At 47.7% G+C, this 17,312-nt stretch overlaps 1 protein-coding gene and 1 long non-coding RNA gene across 5 annotated transcripts in view; one reads left to right on the top strand and one right to left on the bottom strand.

Annotated features, from left to right (window-relative positions):
- The first annotated feature begins 268 nt into the window (after positions 1 to 268).
- On the top strand, positions 269 to 2,918 carry LOC138684301 (uncharacterized). Of its 3 annotated transcripts, XR_011323630.1 has the most exons (4): positions 269 to 613; positions 687 to 753; positions 1,983 to 2,127; positions 2,729 to 2,918. It is a non-coding gene; the product is annotated as an uncharacterized lncRNA (long non-coding RNA). The 3 variants fall into 3 exon arrangements; XR_011323629.1 differs by lacking the exon at positions 269 to 613 and having other exon boundaries at positions 644 to 753; positions 1,839 to 2,127; XR_011323628.1 differs by lacking the exon at positions 269 to 613 and having other exon boundaries at positions 645 to 753.
- Positions 2,919 to 11,699: 8,781 nt separating this feature from the next.
- LOC138684294 (HMG box transcription factor BBX-like) overlaps positions 11,700 to 17,312 on the bottom strand; it is a 38,909-nt gene continuing 33,296 nt past the window's right edge. For both annotated transcript variants that reach the window (XR_011323620.1, XM_069777981.1), the window contains 3 exons: positions 14,742 to 14,809; positions 12,454 to 12,534; positions 11,700 to 11,858 (listed from right to left, as the gene is read on the bottom strand). Coding sequence is in view for 1 of the 2 variants with exons in the window: in XM_069777981.1 (XP_069634082.1) it covers positions 11,748 to 11,858; positions 12,454 to 12,534; positions 14,742 to 14,809 (260 nt within the window). In the remaining variant the exon portion in view is untranslated. The remainder of the gene's footprint in view (positions 11,859 to 12,453; positions 12,535 to 14,741; positions 14,810 to 17,312) is intronic.

Consider the following 17,312-nt stretch of genomic DNA (forward strand, 5'->3'; position numbering starts at 1 on the left):
GTAGAGACCTTTTTCATGTGTCTCCCCCTTTTGCTACTAGTGTTTCTGTAGAGACCCTTGATCCATCAAGTACAGTCCTCACCTCCTGTCCACTCCTTTGTCTCCCCTGGTTTCAGCTGGTAATGCAAAGTAGGGGTTTCTTTCTCCCTTTTTCCCTTTCTAAAGCAAGGATTCTGTGGTGTTTAAAAAAAAAAAAAATCGTGCTGCTTTTAATTTAATGTTGTGCTGCCATGTTTGTCCTGTGCTGCTTCTGATTGCAAGGAGGTCAAGTTATCTAAACACCATAAACAGGATCTTTTTCCCCTCATTCATGTTAATGCTGGGCAAAAGAGCAGAAGCTGATTTGGAAACCTGTAAGTGGAAGGGTGTTTTCCAGTAAGGTGGTTGGTTTGTTGTTTTCTTTTGGTTTTTTTTTTCTGTTGTGGAGTCTTCAGTATTTTATTTTCTCCCACAGTACTCCTAAGCTGCAGAACCAGCCTCAAAGGTACTATGGAATGACTTCTCCAATTAGCTTGCCTCCTCCTAAGGTTATGGATTGCATTCATACCTGGAAGCTGGTTGAAGCGATGAAAGCATGTGGGGTATTTGAAGACGAGGAAGAACTGAATCACAGGTATAAAAAGACTAAAATTTATTAATCTCCTGGGTTTTTTTAGGGCAAACTTATACATGAGTTTTCTTTACAGGCTGGTCGTTCTTGGTAAACTGAATAACTTGGTCAAAGAATGGATTTCAGAACTTGGTGAGAGCAAGGTAAGGGTTTTTGATATGTTCTTATCAAAACAGCTGAAGCCTTTTTGCTTCTTTTAAAGGTGATGCTACTAGGATTTATGCTAAAGTTCAACTTTTAACTTTCTTCTTAAGTATCACGCAGAGCTGTAGTAACTGCCATTGAAATAATGTATAAAAGATACTTCAGATCAAGCTCTTCAAGTCCTTGGGGCACAGAATAAATTTGTGAAGTGGCTCCATCAGTTGACTTGTAGCAGTTAACAAAGCTGAAACAACATATTGTGGGGCGAGAGAGATGGTAAATGAGCAGTAATCTTGCCCCAAACAGCCTGCAGCACTCAATCTAGTTTGACATTATTTCACTAGACTTGCCTTTGGTATGGCTCTTAGATTGTGTTAATTTATGTGGGCCTGCTGCAGGCAAGACTGATAGTAGGGCTTAATTTGTTTAAATTGATGAAACAACTGCTACATTACTCATCTTTTTTTTTGTTTTGTTTGTGAGCTGCAAGCACTCACTTCAGAGCAACAGTATCAGTCTATTAGACTAACAACTCAGTCCGGGAGAGAGGAGACATTGTTTATGGAGGCTGTTGTAGTCTTTCTAAATGACTTAGAAAGAGGCTCTGCATCTCAGTGGGATTCTGACGTAGAGCCTTGGAAGGAATGGATGGGTAAGTCCTCAGTCTTCACTTCCTTTGCCGGGTCACAGGCAAAAGCTCACTCTATCCCCTCTGCAGCTGCTGCTCTGCAGACCAACATTTAATGATTACCGGTATTGCACAGTGAGCTTAACGCATTCTTCGCATGAAAACTTTCTACCCAGAACATCACCCGTGTGCCTTTGCAGCTTTGGGTGTCTCGGCTTACACCTGTGTCTGCTGCTCATCTTCCATGCACTGCTATTCACTTATGAAGCAGTTGATTGCAACGTGTCAGGGGAATGTTTCTCCTCCAGATGGGATTACAGCAGTGGCTGTAGGCTGTGTGACTTCAGCTTGTGAGCTGGCCGCTGTTCCAGAGCCATAGGGGGAATGCAGGGCTGAGGCATTCAGCTTTGGCTGTCTATTTTTTATGCCTTCATAATACTGTATTGCACTCCTCAGGAATCCAGGGTCCCCAGCAAGCAGTCCTTGCCCCAAGCCCACGGGCACAGCTGCACGTAGCAACCGTTCAGCCTCTCAAACACACTGTGCGACTGTCAGCAGTGCAGAACACATGAATATGTGGGACTGTCTCATCTCCTACAGGTGCTGGTGAGAAAAGTCCACAGGCTGCAGATTGCAAATGGCCGCTAATGTACAGTGCAGCAGTGGCGCTGGCCATCCTGGCGTCCATAGTCCTTCTGGGAGCTTTGGGTCACCTGGTTAAATTGCTGCTGAAGAATAGGAAACAGTGAGTTGGTCTTCCCAGCATTCTTGCGCAGCAAAGCATTCCCAGTGGCAGCATCCTGGAGTGCGGTTCACCGAGGGTAGCAGCACCTTGTTAGCATTTCATAGAATCAGAATCATAGAGTCGTGGAATGGTTTGGGTTGGAAGGGACCTTTAAAGATCATCTAGAGCAACCCCTCTGCCATGGCCAGGGACATCTCTCACTAGGTCAGGTTGCTCAAAGCCACATCCAACCTGACCTCGAACACTTCCATGGATGGGGCATCCACAACTTCTCTGGGCAACCTGTTCCAGTGTCTCACCACCCTCATCGTAACAAATAGCCTCCTTCTGTCCAGTCTAAGTCTACCCTCTTCCAGTTTAAAACCACTGCCGCTTGTCCTGTCTCTACAGGCATTGGTAAAAAGTCTCTCCCCACCTTGCTTATAAGCCCCCCTTACATATTGAAAGGCTGCAATAAGGTCTCCCCAGAGCCTTCTCTTCTCTAGGCCGAACAACCCCAGCTGTTGGGGTGGTTGTTTCTGTTGTGAGAAGTTTTTACCCCCAGCCTCTTAATTCATATTAATGTGAATTCTTTTTCCAAAACCCATTCTGTGTGTTGCAGAGAACCACAGCTTCCTCTTGTCAACGTTGCCTCAGAGACAGACGCAGCTACAAGTGAAGCCAAAGCAAATTCAGAAGAAGAAAGAAAACTCACCCAAATTGCCATGGAAATAGAAGAACTCACCAATAAGTGGACTTAGTACAACAGTTGAAGACTGTGGAAACACTTTGGCCTCCTGCTGTCAGCCTCAAACGGAAGGAAAGGAGAAGGGTCCCTCTTCTGCACCAGGAGGTGCTGGTCTGTTACAAAGCCAGTCAGAAAGGCATTTGCACTCTGTACAGCATCATTTTCAATGCTCGTAGAGCCTTAGCTGGAACAAAAGCAAGAGAGGGTGATACAGATAGTCTCACGGCCCTTCGGATGGTGGGAACCCCGAGTCGCGCAGCACCGAGCGGGCCTCCGACCAGCATGCAGCACACCGGGCACAGCCCAGCTGTAGACCAGGTTACCCCATTTTGGTCATTAAAGCTCCTACTGGATTTTTCTTACAAGAAGCCACTCTGTTCATTGCTTCTAGTGTCGAGCAGAGCACATCTTCCCCCGACAACTTCTTGCCGCTGCCCTTTTGGACAAAAGCAAGACCAGGCAGGTGGTGTGATCGCTGGTACTGAGCAAGAGTTGCCTGCAGGCTCCCCCGGTCCAACGAGCTGGCGGAGTTCATCCTGCAGCCAATTCTCCCAACTCTTCCACCTTCTCCCCAGAAGCAGCACAGGGGAACGGGGAAGGGGGGTTGCGGTCAGTTCCTAACGCTTTGTCTCTGCCGCTCCTATCTCCTCACGCTCTTCCCCTACTCCAGCATGTGGTCCCTCCCACGGGACCCAGTCCTTCATGAAATGCTCCAAGGTGTACAGGGCACAAGTACATCCGTGTGCGTGTTGTAATACATGTGTACGCAGGCACAGGTACACCCGTGTGTGTTGTAATGTCTGTTTATACATGTGCACACCCTGATGTGCATACATCCCTCTGTGTGTTGTAACACGCATATACACCCTGACATGCACAGGCACAATGTGTACATGTTGTAATGCCCATTTACATGTGTGTACACCCTGGCATGTGCACACAGGCATGAGTATGCCCATATGCATGTCGTACTGCCTGTTGTAACACACGTGTGCACCCCGAAGTGTACACAGGCACAAGGACACCTGTGCGCATGCTGTAATGTCTGTCATTTACACATGTGTACACATGTGTCCATGTCACCATGTCAGAGCCTGCAGTGTGTGTGTGTGCACATACAGCCTGGTGTACGCATGTGTGCATACATGTACACACGTGACCCTGCATGTGCAGGTCTGTACCTACCCCTACACACACATCAGCGTCAGCTCCTGAAGCCACGTGCATGTGAACATGCGTGTGAACAAGTGTGCGGTGTCCAGCACAGCCACGTGCCTGACATCACCACCGGCACGTGCCCTCCAGACCAGTGCACACGCGTGTGCGTACGGACATGCCCATGACGTGACCCCATGTGCGCACACCCACACACGCCTCGAGTGTGTCGGCCCCTCCCTGCACACATGGCACTGGGGCGCAAGTGTGTGAGAGGCACTACCTACCAGCTGTGGCCTGGATCGGGGAGTGGGGGGAATGGACTGACGGTTACTGGGAGGCACTGGGGCCCCCCTCCCCCTGCCTCCCAGTCCCATACTGGGACCAGTAGAGCAGGAACCCAGTATGAACTGCAGGTGCTGCTCCTAGTGCCCCCAGTATGACCAGTACTGGTCCTCCCAGCTCCCAAGATGGCCGTCACTCACACTCCCAGTATCCCCAATATGACCAGTGCCTGCCATTCCCAGCTCCCAGTACTGCCATTACCTGCCACTTCCATTCCCATACCTGCTGTTCCCAGCTCCCACTACAGCCAACACCTGTCCCTCCCAGTAGACCCATTACCCCTTGCTCCCAGGACACCCAGTTCTCCCAATAACTGTCCCTCTCTGCTCCCAGTACTCCCTCTCCACTCTGGCTCCCATTTCCCAGTGTCTCCCATTAAGACCATCACCCCTCATTCCTCAGCCGCAGGATACTGACACCTGTCACTCCCAGTACTCCCAGTATACCTTGTATCTCTCACTCTTAGCTCCAGTAACACCATTACCCGCCATTCCCCACTCCCAGTTCTCCCAGTATAGCCTTTACACAGGTCTCCCAGTTCCCAGTACGCCCAGTCCACGACACTCCCAGCTCCGAGTATACCCAGCAGCTGTCATTCCCAGCTCCCAGTAACATCAGTAACTGTTATTCCTGGCTCCCAGTAAGACCTGGCATTCCCAGTACGTCCCATATAGCCTTTATGCAGTGCTCAGCCCTTACGCTGCACTCCTGCCTCCCAGTATAGCCCTTATGTGGCACCCCCAGCTCCCAGTACTCCCAGTATAGCCCTTAACTGGCACTCTGGGCTCCTAGTGGAGTCTTCACCTGCCACTCCCAACTCCCAGTGTGGCCAGTCCCTGCCCTCCCAGTGCTCCCATACCTGACTTACCAGGGCGCCGCACCCAGCCCAGCCCAGAGCACCCAGCCCAGACCTGGGAGAGGGGGACGCAGGCATCTGGGCACCCGAGGCACCCCCACCCCAGGGGAACCCAGGCATCTGGGGATGGGTGCTGACACAAGAGCTGGTGATGAAACAGCCCCGGGGCGGTGGGGGGGGGGGGGGGGGTGGAGCTGAGCCCTTGGGAACTCTCTGCACCCCAGGGTGGTGGTGAAGGGCCAGACCCTCCCTTTCCCATTTGGTCCCATCCCCCCCATCAGTGTCACCCACTCAGGAGGGACCCGACCCAAACCCAACCCTCGTGCACCCCCAAACCACAGCCCCTCCCAATGCCCCAAATCCCCCCTATGCCCCCCCCAGACTCCCCAGACACTCCAACAGCCCCAGCACACCCAAATTTAACCCATGTCCCCCCAGACACCCCAACATCCCCCAATCCCCTCCATGCCCCAACACCCGCAAATCCCACCCATTCCCCCCATACCGATCCCCCAAACTTCGACTTCCTGACCCCCTCCAACCTCCCCCCGAGACCTTACAGCCCCACCAAACCCTGTCTGTTCCCCCACCATGAAAAGGGGGGGCAATGGGAACAGAGAAATGGGAACAGGGCAATGGGGGCATCTCCGCAAGGGATCCTGATTGGCTGTTCCCCTCCCTCCACATGAAGTGCTCCCCCTCCAGATTTGGGGGGTCACCCCCCCAAATGGGGGGACACCTCCCCACGAGGGGAAACTGAGGCACGGGGAGGGGTGTCTCGCACAGCATGGCTGCCTACGCCCCAGCTGTGCTGGTCCTTTAAGACCCAGGTGTGTTGAGAGCCCCCTCCCCTCCCCCCCACTTTGGGTGGAAAAAGATGATTTAGGGGGCTGAAGTGCTCAAGGGCCACCCATGGCGGGAGTTATCCCCAAATTGACACACCCCCCAGATGTATCCCACTCCCTCCCAAAAAAGCACAAGAGCTGCTCCCCAGAGTGGGAGGGCCCTGTCTGCACCCCCATCACTGCAGCCAGCACAACCCCCCCAGTTAAGGCAGCACCCCATTGCCTCAGCCTGGACCCCCCCACTACCTCATCCCAGAGCCCCCCCATTTAATCGTCCCCCCATTTACCCCAGCACAGACTCCCCTCATTCACCTCACCCCAGATGACCCCCCCCAATTCACACCAGGGGGGTCAGCCTCTCCCCCATTTACCCCACAGTGTTCAGGACATACCCCCCCGTTATGTCATCCCAGGCACCCCCTAATTTACCTCACGGGGGGGGCAGACACCTGTCGCGTCCCAAAGTTGGAGCGACTCAGGTTCGTGGATTTCCTTTGTCAGAATTAAGGTGAAACGACACCGGGGAGTTCAAACAACAATCAACATTTATTCAGCCTAGCTAACCTTGCCCAAGTACACATGAACTTCTTAATATGAACCTTGCAACATGTCATTAAGCCGCTGTTTGAGAAGAGGAGGGAAGTACAGAAAAATGAAATGGAAAAAGGAACATGAAATGTATCAGAAGGAGAGCCCTCCCGTTGAGTCACGAGGTTCAGAGCAGACCCCCTTGCTTTCTGGACTCCTTCTCAAAGAGGAGCTCAGGGGCGGCTAGGTCCACTCCTAGTCTCAGACTTGGTCAACGGTTTATGTTTCAAAGGATGAGGTGTAGGGACTGTGGAAAAGAGAGAAGGAAAAGAGGGAGAGAGAGAAAGAGAGAAAGAAAGAAAGAAAGAAAGAAAGAAAGAAAGAAAGAAAAAGAAAGAAAGAGAGAAGAAAAGGGTTTCACCAGTCCTGGGTCCAGTGTTGGTCCAGCCAGCGTAGAGATCCAGTTCCGGAGGGTGCGCACTGAGAACTCCTTCTTCCTTCTTTTATAGTGTGTTAGTCGATGGTCTCAACGTGCGCAGTCCCATTCCTGGGGTCCTCTGGAATCGGTCGGTGAGCTTTGTGGGGGGGTTCATTGCGGAGTTGCCTCTCTTTTTCTGCTGGCGTGACGGCTTAAGATAGAAGCACAGTCCCATCTTCCGTGGGGCCTCCTCCTCCAGGCACGTATGCTGTGCTTCTTCTCCTGGTCACTTAAGACAAGGAATTGGGGCCTTGGAGAAGTGCGTTCCCACCCTCCGTGGGGCCCTCTCCTCTGGCCACATTGTCCTGTTCACAAAACTCCAGCATTTTTACAGAGGCCGTTTTGTCCACCAAAGTTCTTTAGCGAATGTTTGAGACATTGACTATAATTTGTCAGACCGTCACAGCCGTGTACAAGATCACCTAAGTCCAGTGGGGTCCTGAGTAGGTTCCCTGAACTGTCTCAAAGCAAAACTAGGATTTTGAATTATTCTAGTTCAAAATTAAAATTCTTATTAATGCATGTTGAAGTATTATTTGCCATGTTTTAAATAGCTTGCGGTAAAATGGATGTTCTGGATTTGGGGATTTTTCGTAATGAATCTTCCTGACAATTGAAAAGGAAGCCGTTCAAATAATCTAGTTCCAAAGCAACATATTAACTGTAAAGGGAGAGGCTAAACTGATAATTTTTGCTGAAAGATCGTGGTCATAAGCATGCCTTCTGTGATGCAGCAGATGCCACAGAAACACTGTTGGTGTTGTCCCTAATCTTGTGGCTTTTCAGGGCTTCCAGGTCACATACTACCGTGGAATGCCATGCCAAGAAATATCAAATATGAGAAATAATGCTTAATTCTTGTGCTGGTGAACTCCTACTGCTGCACTTGGAAGCAGATCCGAAAACTTTGGCTGCAGAAGCAGTTCCCTGAAGTGCGGTGGTAGTTAGTTACTCAGCGCTGGTGCTGGCACCGGCACACCAGCATCTCTTTAGGCGGCTAGATTTGATCTCCAGACGTAAGGTCTTATTTCTTTTTTCTGCCTAAAGAAAGTAAAACAAGCAGTGCCTGTGAGGACAAATGGTCCTCTTCTCTGTCTAACCAAATGGGAAATATTGCCCAGGCTTTCTGGGAGAATTTTGTTTAGCCTTGACCAGCACAGTTCCCGATTTAAGCAGCAGGTAGGTCTTGTTCACTTAGTCCCACAAAACACACATAAAACACAGGGCGTGATAGAACATTAGCTGTGGACAGTAATACTGTAGAGGAGAACCCATGAGGATCTAAGTAATGCAAGGAAGGAATTCTGTATTTGCTTGTATCCTGCTGACTCCTGAATGCCTGTAAAGTGTTTCTTGGATGGGGGGGAGCTGGGGGTGACCACTGAGCTGAGGCCTGGATGCTGGAGGGAGGACAACTAGGCACCAGGGGTGTCTGAGGTGGATTGGGGCAGGAGGCTATGTCAGGCTGAGGCAAACGGGGGGGTGTTGTGACGGTCTGACAAATTCAAATGTCTCAAACATCCGCTAAAAGAGCTTTGGTGGAGAAAACGGCCTCTGTAAAAATGCTGGAGTTTTGTGAACAGGACAATGTGGACAGAGGAGAGGGCCTCATCTTAAGTGACCAGGAGAAGGAACACAATTTATGCCTTCCTGGAGGAAGAAGGCCCCATGGAAGTTGGGACTGTGCTTCTATCTTAAGTGGTCATGCCAGCAGGAAAAGAGAGGCAACTCCACAATGAACACCCCCCCAACCAAAGCTACCGACTCCAGTGAACCCCAGGTGTGGGAACTGCGCATGTTGAGATCATCAACTAACACACTATAAAAGAGGAGAGAACGAATCCTCAGTGCGCGCCCTCCGGAACTGGATCTCTACGCTGGCTGGACCAACGCTGGACCCAGGACTGGTGAAACCCTTCTCTTCTCTCTTTCTTTTTTCTCTCATTCTCTCTTTTCCTTCTCTCTTTTCCACAGTCCCTACACCTCATCCTTTGAAACATAAACCGTTGACCAAGTCTGAGACTAGGAGTGGACCTAGCCGCCCCTGAGCTCCTCTTTGAGAAGGAGTCCAGAAAGCAAGGGGGTCTGCTCTGAACCTCGTGACTCAACGGGAGGGCTCTCCTTCTGATACATTTCCTGTTCCTCTTTCCATTTCTTTTTCTACACCTTCCTTCTCTTCTCAAACAACGGCTTAATGACATGTTCCAAGGTTCCTATTGATAAGTTCACGTGTACTTGGGCAAGGTTAGCTAGGCTGAATAAATGTTGATTGTTGTTTGAACTCCCCTGGTGTCGTTTCACCTTAATTCTGACAAAGGAAATCCACGAACCTGAGTCGCTCCAACTTTGGGACGCGACAACGGCACTTTGCAGGAAGAGGGCCTCAACTTTTTCTACCTTAATGCGTTCTATGATTGTTTCAGTGCAATATGAAGGGCAGAAAAGAGACAAAAAAACACCCTCACATTGAAGTGTAACCTGAGAACATGCAGGCACATCTTGCCTCCTCATGCAAAATGTGAGGAAGGAGTAAAGAATTCAGTTTGACAAGAGAATGGCAGCTCCTAACAAAATTCAAGCAAGACCCATGCAGTCCTAACAGAAAGAGAGGCAGCCAACATTTCACTTAAAAAAATAAAAATAAAAAAATCACTTCACAGTCAAAAAACCAAACTGCGAGGATAGAAACTTCGGATTCATTCTGCCAAAGTTGCTGGCCAAATGTCCAAAGTAAGAGGACGGCTGATCAATCAGCTCTCAGGGAGATTACAGATCTCATTCCCTGGCTTAACACCATCTGCTAGGTCCAGCCCAAATCATCAGAACCTGCAGGAGCATAACCGCAAAGAGCCCCTTCTTATGTAGAGGTTTAACTTGGAGATCATTACAATCAAGTTACTACCTTTTTTACAATGCAGGTCAGCATTTTATCTACTGTCTTACATTCTAGTTTGCCTAAGAAGCATGTGCCATGGTACTTTGCCACTTCCCCCCACACACCTCGCCCCAGAACAGGCGTTTCACTTCAACACAGACATCGAATAATTTCCGCATATAGGCAAACATCAAAGGTGTTCATCTATTTTACGTAATGGCTTTACCCGGGAAGAGTACAGCTTCACCTAAGGGCGGGTTGGAAGAGAAGATACTGACTAGCTCTCACACTCCCAACTTCAAGGCATTCTGACCAAAAGGTTTGGATTCAAACCTTCTATTCAGCACAGAAATAAATAGAAGGGGTTGCCCGTAAGCCTGCTCAAAGAGAGTAAGTGAGAACACAGCAAAACCATGCTCAGGCATGCATTTTTCTTAAATGCTAATAACCTGTTGGATTAGCAAGGAAAGTTCTACCTTGCTGCATGCTGCATCTGACTATTTTTTTGATTAAATCACTTAGGGAAAAAACTCAGAAAAGCAGATGAAAGTGAACAGTTTGGGGGTTTTGGCTTCATTTCGGTTTTAAGGTGGTTAAACAAGCAATTTTATTGCTTCCACTCTCTGGAAAAATTTTCTTTTTTTAATAACGGATGAGACTTTAGCTAAGTAAATCCAAGAGGTACTCTTGTTTCTTCTCAACAAAGCAGTCGTCACCATCTGTTTGCACTTGCCAAACACACATCCAGTAAGACCAAGAGAGCAAGGGCTCCCATCTGCTCCGTTTCCCTTGCGTGGCAAGGAGGAGGACAGCAACCCGCCCACGGGAGCAGACAGCTTGCAAAGAGCCACCGCGCTCAGGAACACAGCCCACTGCTCAGAAATCACTGGCCTATAGAAGGGCTTTCCATAAAGGTACAAATGAGAAGGACAAAAGAAGGACCAAGTATCTGCAAGATCAGAGCAGAATGAGAAAGCCAAGAGCATAACTTGCAACACTCCAAAATGAAGAAAAAACAAACAACAACCTCTTACAAGGATGTCACATCATCTTGGAAGAACAGTGCCCTTGCCTGCGCACCAGCAGGACTCAACAATTCTTACTCCTGACATTTTCATCACACATTGTGGCAAGCCACTGGGCAGACCTCATTAGCCATATCCTCAACAGCTTTAATGGACGACTGTAGCACTTGGGACACACAAACAAATGACAGGCTAGCCGAGGTTGTAAGGGGAAGAAATAGTCCCATGCTACATCTACATATAACAAGCTGTTTCTGAGTGACAGGGGACTTGTACTGCAGAGGTAAAGGTGTCCATTTTAAATGACAAATCTACTCAGTGGGATCGCTGTCTTCACAAAGAGGCACTCTTACTCACCCTGCCGCAAATGCGGCAAAGAGGAAGGGAACCTATGAAGAACACACAGCCAGAACCAGAACTGAGCTGGGATGGCTGCCAAAAGTCTCTAGGCACATCAGACCGCAGCACACTCCACGTTCTTCACAGGTCTACTTGGCTACTGGCTAAATAACTATGCTCTTTTCTTTTGTAGCACTGTACATTGCTGACAGCAGCCTACTGCAAATTGCTTACCAGAATTTAGCTTACTAAAGGCAGTAATGCATTCAGGTATTTTATGGCACCTGAATCAGTAAATCAGTTGTTTCTTCACTGAACCTCCCAACAAATACATCAAGGCCCATCCTAGCCAAGCTAAAAACACACAGTACACGTGGAAGGACAAACGGTTATCTTCTCACCTCGTTATACTCCTCCATGCTAGCACCAGCTCCACTCCCAGTCTTCTCAGACACACCCTGAAGATCCATTTAGCCTAACTGGTTCTGTAAGCAGTACCAGACTCCCCCAAATGGGCAAGAAGAGTATAGGTGTGGAAAACCAGTCCCTAGAGGCCCACTAAACACATGGGAGAAGACATTCTTCAAAGCAATCTTTAAGAACTCCACATTTTCAATACACGGAGAAAGGAGGAGAACTTACATACTTAAGGGTAATTTATGGGCTTTAGAAGTCACCACCTAACGATGCTGCTACCTATCCTTGCAGCTGTTGGGATAAGCTTCCTTTGACCTGCAAGTTTATTTTCCACAGGATCCCTGCCTCTAGGGCAGTTGCCATCTGGCACTGCTGCAGCCTCTTCCACAGGCAGTGCAGAGTGTCATTTCAGAAGGCCTCTTATTTGTTGTTTCCCTAGATGCAAATTAGAAGGCCCTTTGGAAAAAAAAAACCATCTACAGAGGGCCTTCGGTATGGAAGGCCAGGTAATGTTCACAAGCCCAGTGTCCTTTGTGTAGGCTACAGCTGGTAGAACTGGCCAACATCTCGTCTAATCACTGGTTATTCCCCCCCTCCCCCAGCCCCGATTTTCTGAACATAATGCTGTCATGAAGGTAAACATCTGCTGATGGGAATCCCTTATCAGACTCAGTGACAACTCTTACCGGTGCCTTGCTCCCCCCCATCCTCCCCCACCATACTTCAGCTATTATACCTCAGCAAACTGAAACAATGCAGACTCCTCGGTTTGTTTCACAGCTCCCGGGACTCCAGGCTGTGATGCGCTTGAGGAGATCTGTCAGGAAGACAATTATGTTTGTATTACCTAACTCTTCAGTTTCAGTATCAAACTTCAATGTGCTACATTCCTCATCCATCATACAGAAAGACTCCTGGGACCTAAGAACATGCAGATGAGTCCCAGCACACCTGTACAGTGAAGAGTATCTGCCTTCCCAGGAGACATGGAAACGGGTGATCTGTGAAATAGCGATCTTGAATAGTTTTTCACAAGGCAAGTCTTTCCTAGGATCAAGAGAACAGGCTAAGGCTTTTTTGAAGGGCTTTTATTTGCCCACTGGTATGTCAAAAGAGGGTTAGCAACAAGAACTTAGCACTATACTGTATTTCACAGTTCAGTGAAAGACACGAGACTGCAGACTAGTGGTGCTGACTGTGCGCACAAATTGCTGCTTAGCACGGATTGTTCTGGAGGATGCAGCATTTTACTTAGGGGACCCTCGGAAAGAATCAGAGAGGGGCGGTTTTATTCCCTGGGAAAGTGCTCTGACACTTACCTGCTTCTCAGACAGCATAGGACAAGTAAAATACGGTAACTCATTAGTAAGTAGGGGCTAATTTCTGGCCCATCATGGTTCTAACAAATCCCACCACTAGTTCTGTTCAGACTGTATTTATGACAGTGATTTTGGTCTACATTTGGGGGGAAAGCAGATTACACAGCCTGCCTCTTTGATGTGGAGGGCCAGCTTTCAGAAGAATACTACAAGCCCAAAAGAGCACAGCATAGTACAGCTTGGACTTAAAGTAAGTATTACATCATAAGCCATATTGCATGCTCCTATCAGAGAAAATGGGCTTTATGTAGGTGCATGGGAAGTGCATCTTTTGCCCCCCCCCCAAAAAAAATCCTGAATAAAAAAAGTTCATATACTAACACAGTCACACGACATCCTTTTTGATTCACCTCTAATTCCACATCTCGATTTTATTCCTTCACCATCACCTGAAATCATATGACTTGAGGCACTTTTCATGGAAAACCAAGAAAGCTCAACTCAGAAGGCAAAGACCCTTCTTAATGGAACTGAGTATCTGTGACTACAATACACCTTCCCCCTCAGTTAAACATAACACCTTAGTAAAAACAGGTTTTAAATTCCAAGCGGAGAGATTCCAACTTGGAAGACTACAAGACATTCTCCTTTTAGCACAAAGTAATCGCTTTCTTTTCACTTCTCTGCCAGCATTACCCTCGTGTTTCTTGTTGCACATGCTGCAGCACAGAAAGCCAGTACCCACAGCTGCACAAAGACTTCCACTGGTCACACCGGTGTGCAAAGCACCGAGGAGCCTTGGCTCAGTCTTGGCCATACAGGAGCAATCCATCTCAAACACACTACACATTTGGCATTTGTGGGTATCACAGAGAGAGAGTTAATTATTGCTTTTCCTCCCAATAACAATGAAAAAAAAAAAGAAGAAGAAAAAAAAAAAAAGAAACCCGCCTCGCTTCCACAGCTCTTCTTTCCAGGCTAGAGATTTACATCAGCGACTATCTATTTTACCCAACATACTAACCACCTTTTGAACAATTTTCCAAGTTTGCCCCCAAAATAGATCATAAATATTAATCTGTCTAAAGAAAGACCAGAGGTCTCTGCACTACTGGAGACACGCAGGAACACTTCTATTTACTAGAATCCTTTGTAAAACCAAATTGTCTGTGATGGCAACTGAACTACAAACTTCTCTGTAGACCTAAAGACTTAGGGAATGGGAATATCCTGCCAACACTTTGATTGCTTGTTAGCACTTGCATGGCTTCAGAATGCACATGTAATGACACTGACTGTATGGAAATTATCAGGTATTTATTTTGCTGTTGGTGCCAAGGCCACAGTTGTGTGAGGCATTACACAAGCAGATGAAATCCTTGCCCAAAAGAGTTTGCAAACCACCTCTGTGTTAACACAATCACTGCATTTCAAGCCTTCCACCTGTGACAACGTTCTCTCAGGGGGCACACTTGCCTGCTCTGATCAAATACTCACTCAGCAGAGTTAATACTGAACTGATATAAAACCTGGGCCCAACCTCTACGTTCATGGTTGGGATACAAGACTCCTATCACAGGGCTCACACTTACATTCCCACCTGAGGTATGCACCTTAAATTGCATTTCCCACTGGTCAAATATTCCTCCTCAGAGCTCTCTTTAAACTGAGGTCTCGCGGTAAGGGAGAGAAGAGAGTTCCTCACCTCTTGTGCAGTCAGGGCATGTTCCCCTGCTAAAAGCAGCATACTCAGGCCTCCCGTTTCTGTCAGATCTCTTAAAAGAGTAAAACCAAGTCTTCAGCTGATTCATTTGCTTCTTTAAAGAACCTACCATTTGCAGCATTAAACCCCCAGAAGACTACTTGTCACAAACACTCTAAGCAAGCTGCCATAAAAGGCAATTCAAGAGAATCACAAATAACCATTTCTGTACCCTCTGGGAGAGGCTTTCAAAGCTGTCTGAAGGACTGAATTGGATTTCTCTGCTTCTCACCCCATTGTGTGGATTTGCAATTTTACTGCCAAAGGCTTGAGGTACTACAGAGATGGATACCTTTAAAACAGCAACCGTAATGATCTCATGCATAAATATACACAAAGATGCTCTAATATCGCCCATGTCTATAACTCCATGGATGCTCTTACCAAGGGAGTGGTTCCTTTCCCTAGCCACTGAACAAGTAAAAGGACGGAATAAAATGGCATGATCAAGCTCTGAAGCAAAATTTCCATTTTCATTTAGCTTTAATTTAGAGCTGCATTTAGTGGTGAAAAGTGCCAGTCTGACAGCTCTGAAGCATGAAGCGCCTGATCCCCTGCGCCAGAACCGTGCAGGCACTGGCCAGGCAAGCTGCCTGCCTACTTCTTGCCCTGCCAATACAATATATAATTGAGGAAAGTAAAAGGGAGTTAGAAATGCATTTTCTCCAAGTATTTGATGCTGACAGCTTCTTGCATCTAGCCTTCCTGCACCTCAGCAGCTCGGAAAATGACAACAAGAAGTGAAAGCAATGAACACTGGCACTGCATTACTCACGGAGCGCCTCTTCCACTCAGAACAGTGGTTGCTCTTCATCATCATGAAGACTAATTGTCTGGTTTTGGAGGAGTGCCTTGGAAGCAATGCAGGGGCGCAATTTAACAGCGTGTCATCTAGAGAGAGGGAGACAGTCTGTGGCCCAAATGTCTCGCTCAACAGCCACAGCGGGAGAACAGGGCAGCGTTATCCTTGCTGTATTGCTGAGACACCAACTTCAGTAATGATGAGACACCAAAGGTAAGTAACTTTCCCCAGGGCTCACTAAGCATGCACTCACGTTTTCCAATTTCCTTTCACGGAACTACACAAAACCTCTCTCTACAACAATAAACGACACATGCCCGGGAACATTCCCTGCAATGGAGGCCAACTGGCACAATTACCCTTGGCCATTTGGTTGCATTTTGTTATGCAAAATTTGGAGGCAGAATAGCTGCATCCAAAATGCCCACTGGGAAATCCCCTGGCCCACTCCCACTCGTGAGCAGTGCCAAGGAAGTTGTTGAGCTTTTCAGCTGACAGGGGCCAAACCTGTACCTGTAAACCTCCAAATGATTTAGCACTACAGATGATCAAGGTCCAGTCACTCGCTGGTGCTGTTTAATTCAATACCACAGATGCTGCCAAAAATTCTCCCTCAGACTGCATCTCACGCTAACACACACAGTGTAGCTTTTTTCCATACTATCTTAAACCACCAGTAAACAGAAGCAGAGGAAAGCAATGGGAATAAACCAAGCTCATCCGCTATCTCAGGGATAGAAGAGTGGCTCATTATCTTAAGAATACAGCCTAAAGAGCACCTGGCTTCAAACCCAATGTTCAACCGGAATAAATTTTTCCGTTACTGTGATGAATATGTAGAAGGTGTGGGGGGTTGGTTGTTTTTAAACTTCTTACTTTTAAATAAAAAGGGGAACAAAAGGTATAAAGCATCTACAAAGAGACAAGGTACTATCACAAGTGTAGGATCTAGCAACAAGAAGTGACTGAAGAAATGGAGACAGAAAATGGGAAGCGTCAGCAAGCACCTAAGCACAATTCACAAGAGAAGCGATCCTGTCAGCAGAGCCCTTTTTGCCACCAAAATGCTTGATCAGCAACAGTCCAGTCCTTCAAACAAGAGCAATTAAAATGTGAAAAGGCAGCACATACCTTGAGAGACAATGCCTGAAGAGGCAGTTGATTTGGAGGAAGGAGAGATTGGAAGAGATCTCCAGGCCCATCATAAACTTACTGAACTCCCTATTAAGCAATAAGGGGTTGACTGGTTGCTTTCTGCTTGCTTTCCTTCCATCGGAAGGCTGTTGCAGAACACAAATCTTCTAAGCATGTAGTTTTCTTCCAGTTTACAGCTTAATTTTACTCAGGACCAGGTGCTACACATGTTTTCTGGTGCCCACACCTTTAAGCTTAAAAACTGTTCTGCCTAAATGGTATTTCCCTCTCCTGCATTTACAGGAGTCACCCCACTCTTCTTCCACTTGTTTTTTCTAGCCTAAGCAAATCAAGAACTCCTGATGTCATCACGCATGTCCATCGCCCATGTCCCAGCAATCCCTGCAGCTCTCTTCTCCAGTTATTCCAGGGGGAGGTCATCTTTCTTGCACATGAAGGACCAGCAGGGCAGCCACGTCAGATGAGCTGTGCTCTGTTCAATGGCATTAACTCTTCTCTACAGGTCCTGAAAAGACTTGGCCTGACACACTGCAGCGTAGCACTTTCTTATGCCCACG

This window comes from Haliaeetus albicilla, unplaced genomic scaffold, assembly GCF_947461875.1.
Source record: "Haliaeetus albicilla unplaced genomic scaffold, bHalAlb1.1 scaffold_89, whole genome shotgun sequence".
In the NCBI taxonomy this organism is placed as follows: domain Eukaryota; kingdom Metazoa; phylum Chordata; class Aves; order Accipitriformes; family Accipitridae; genus Haliaeetus; species Haliaeetus albicilla.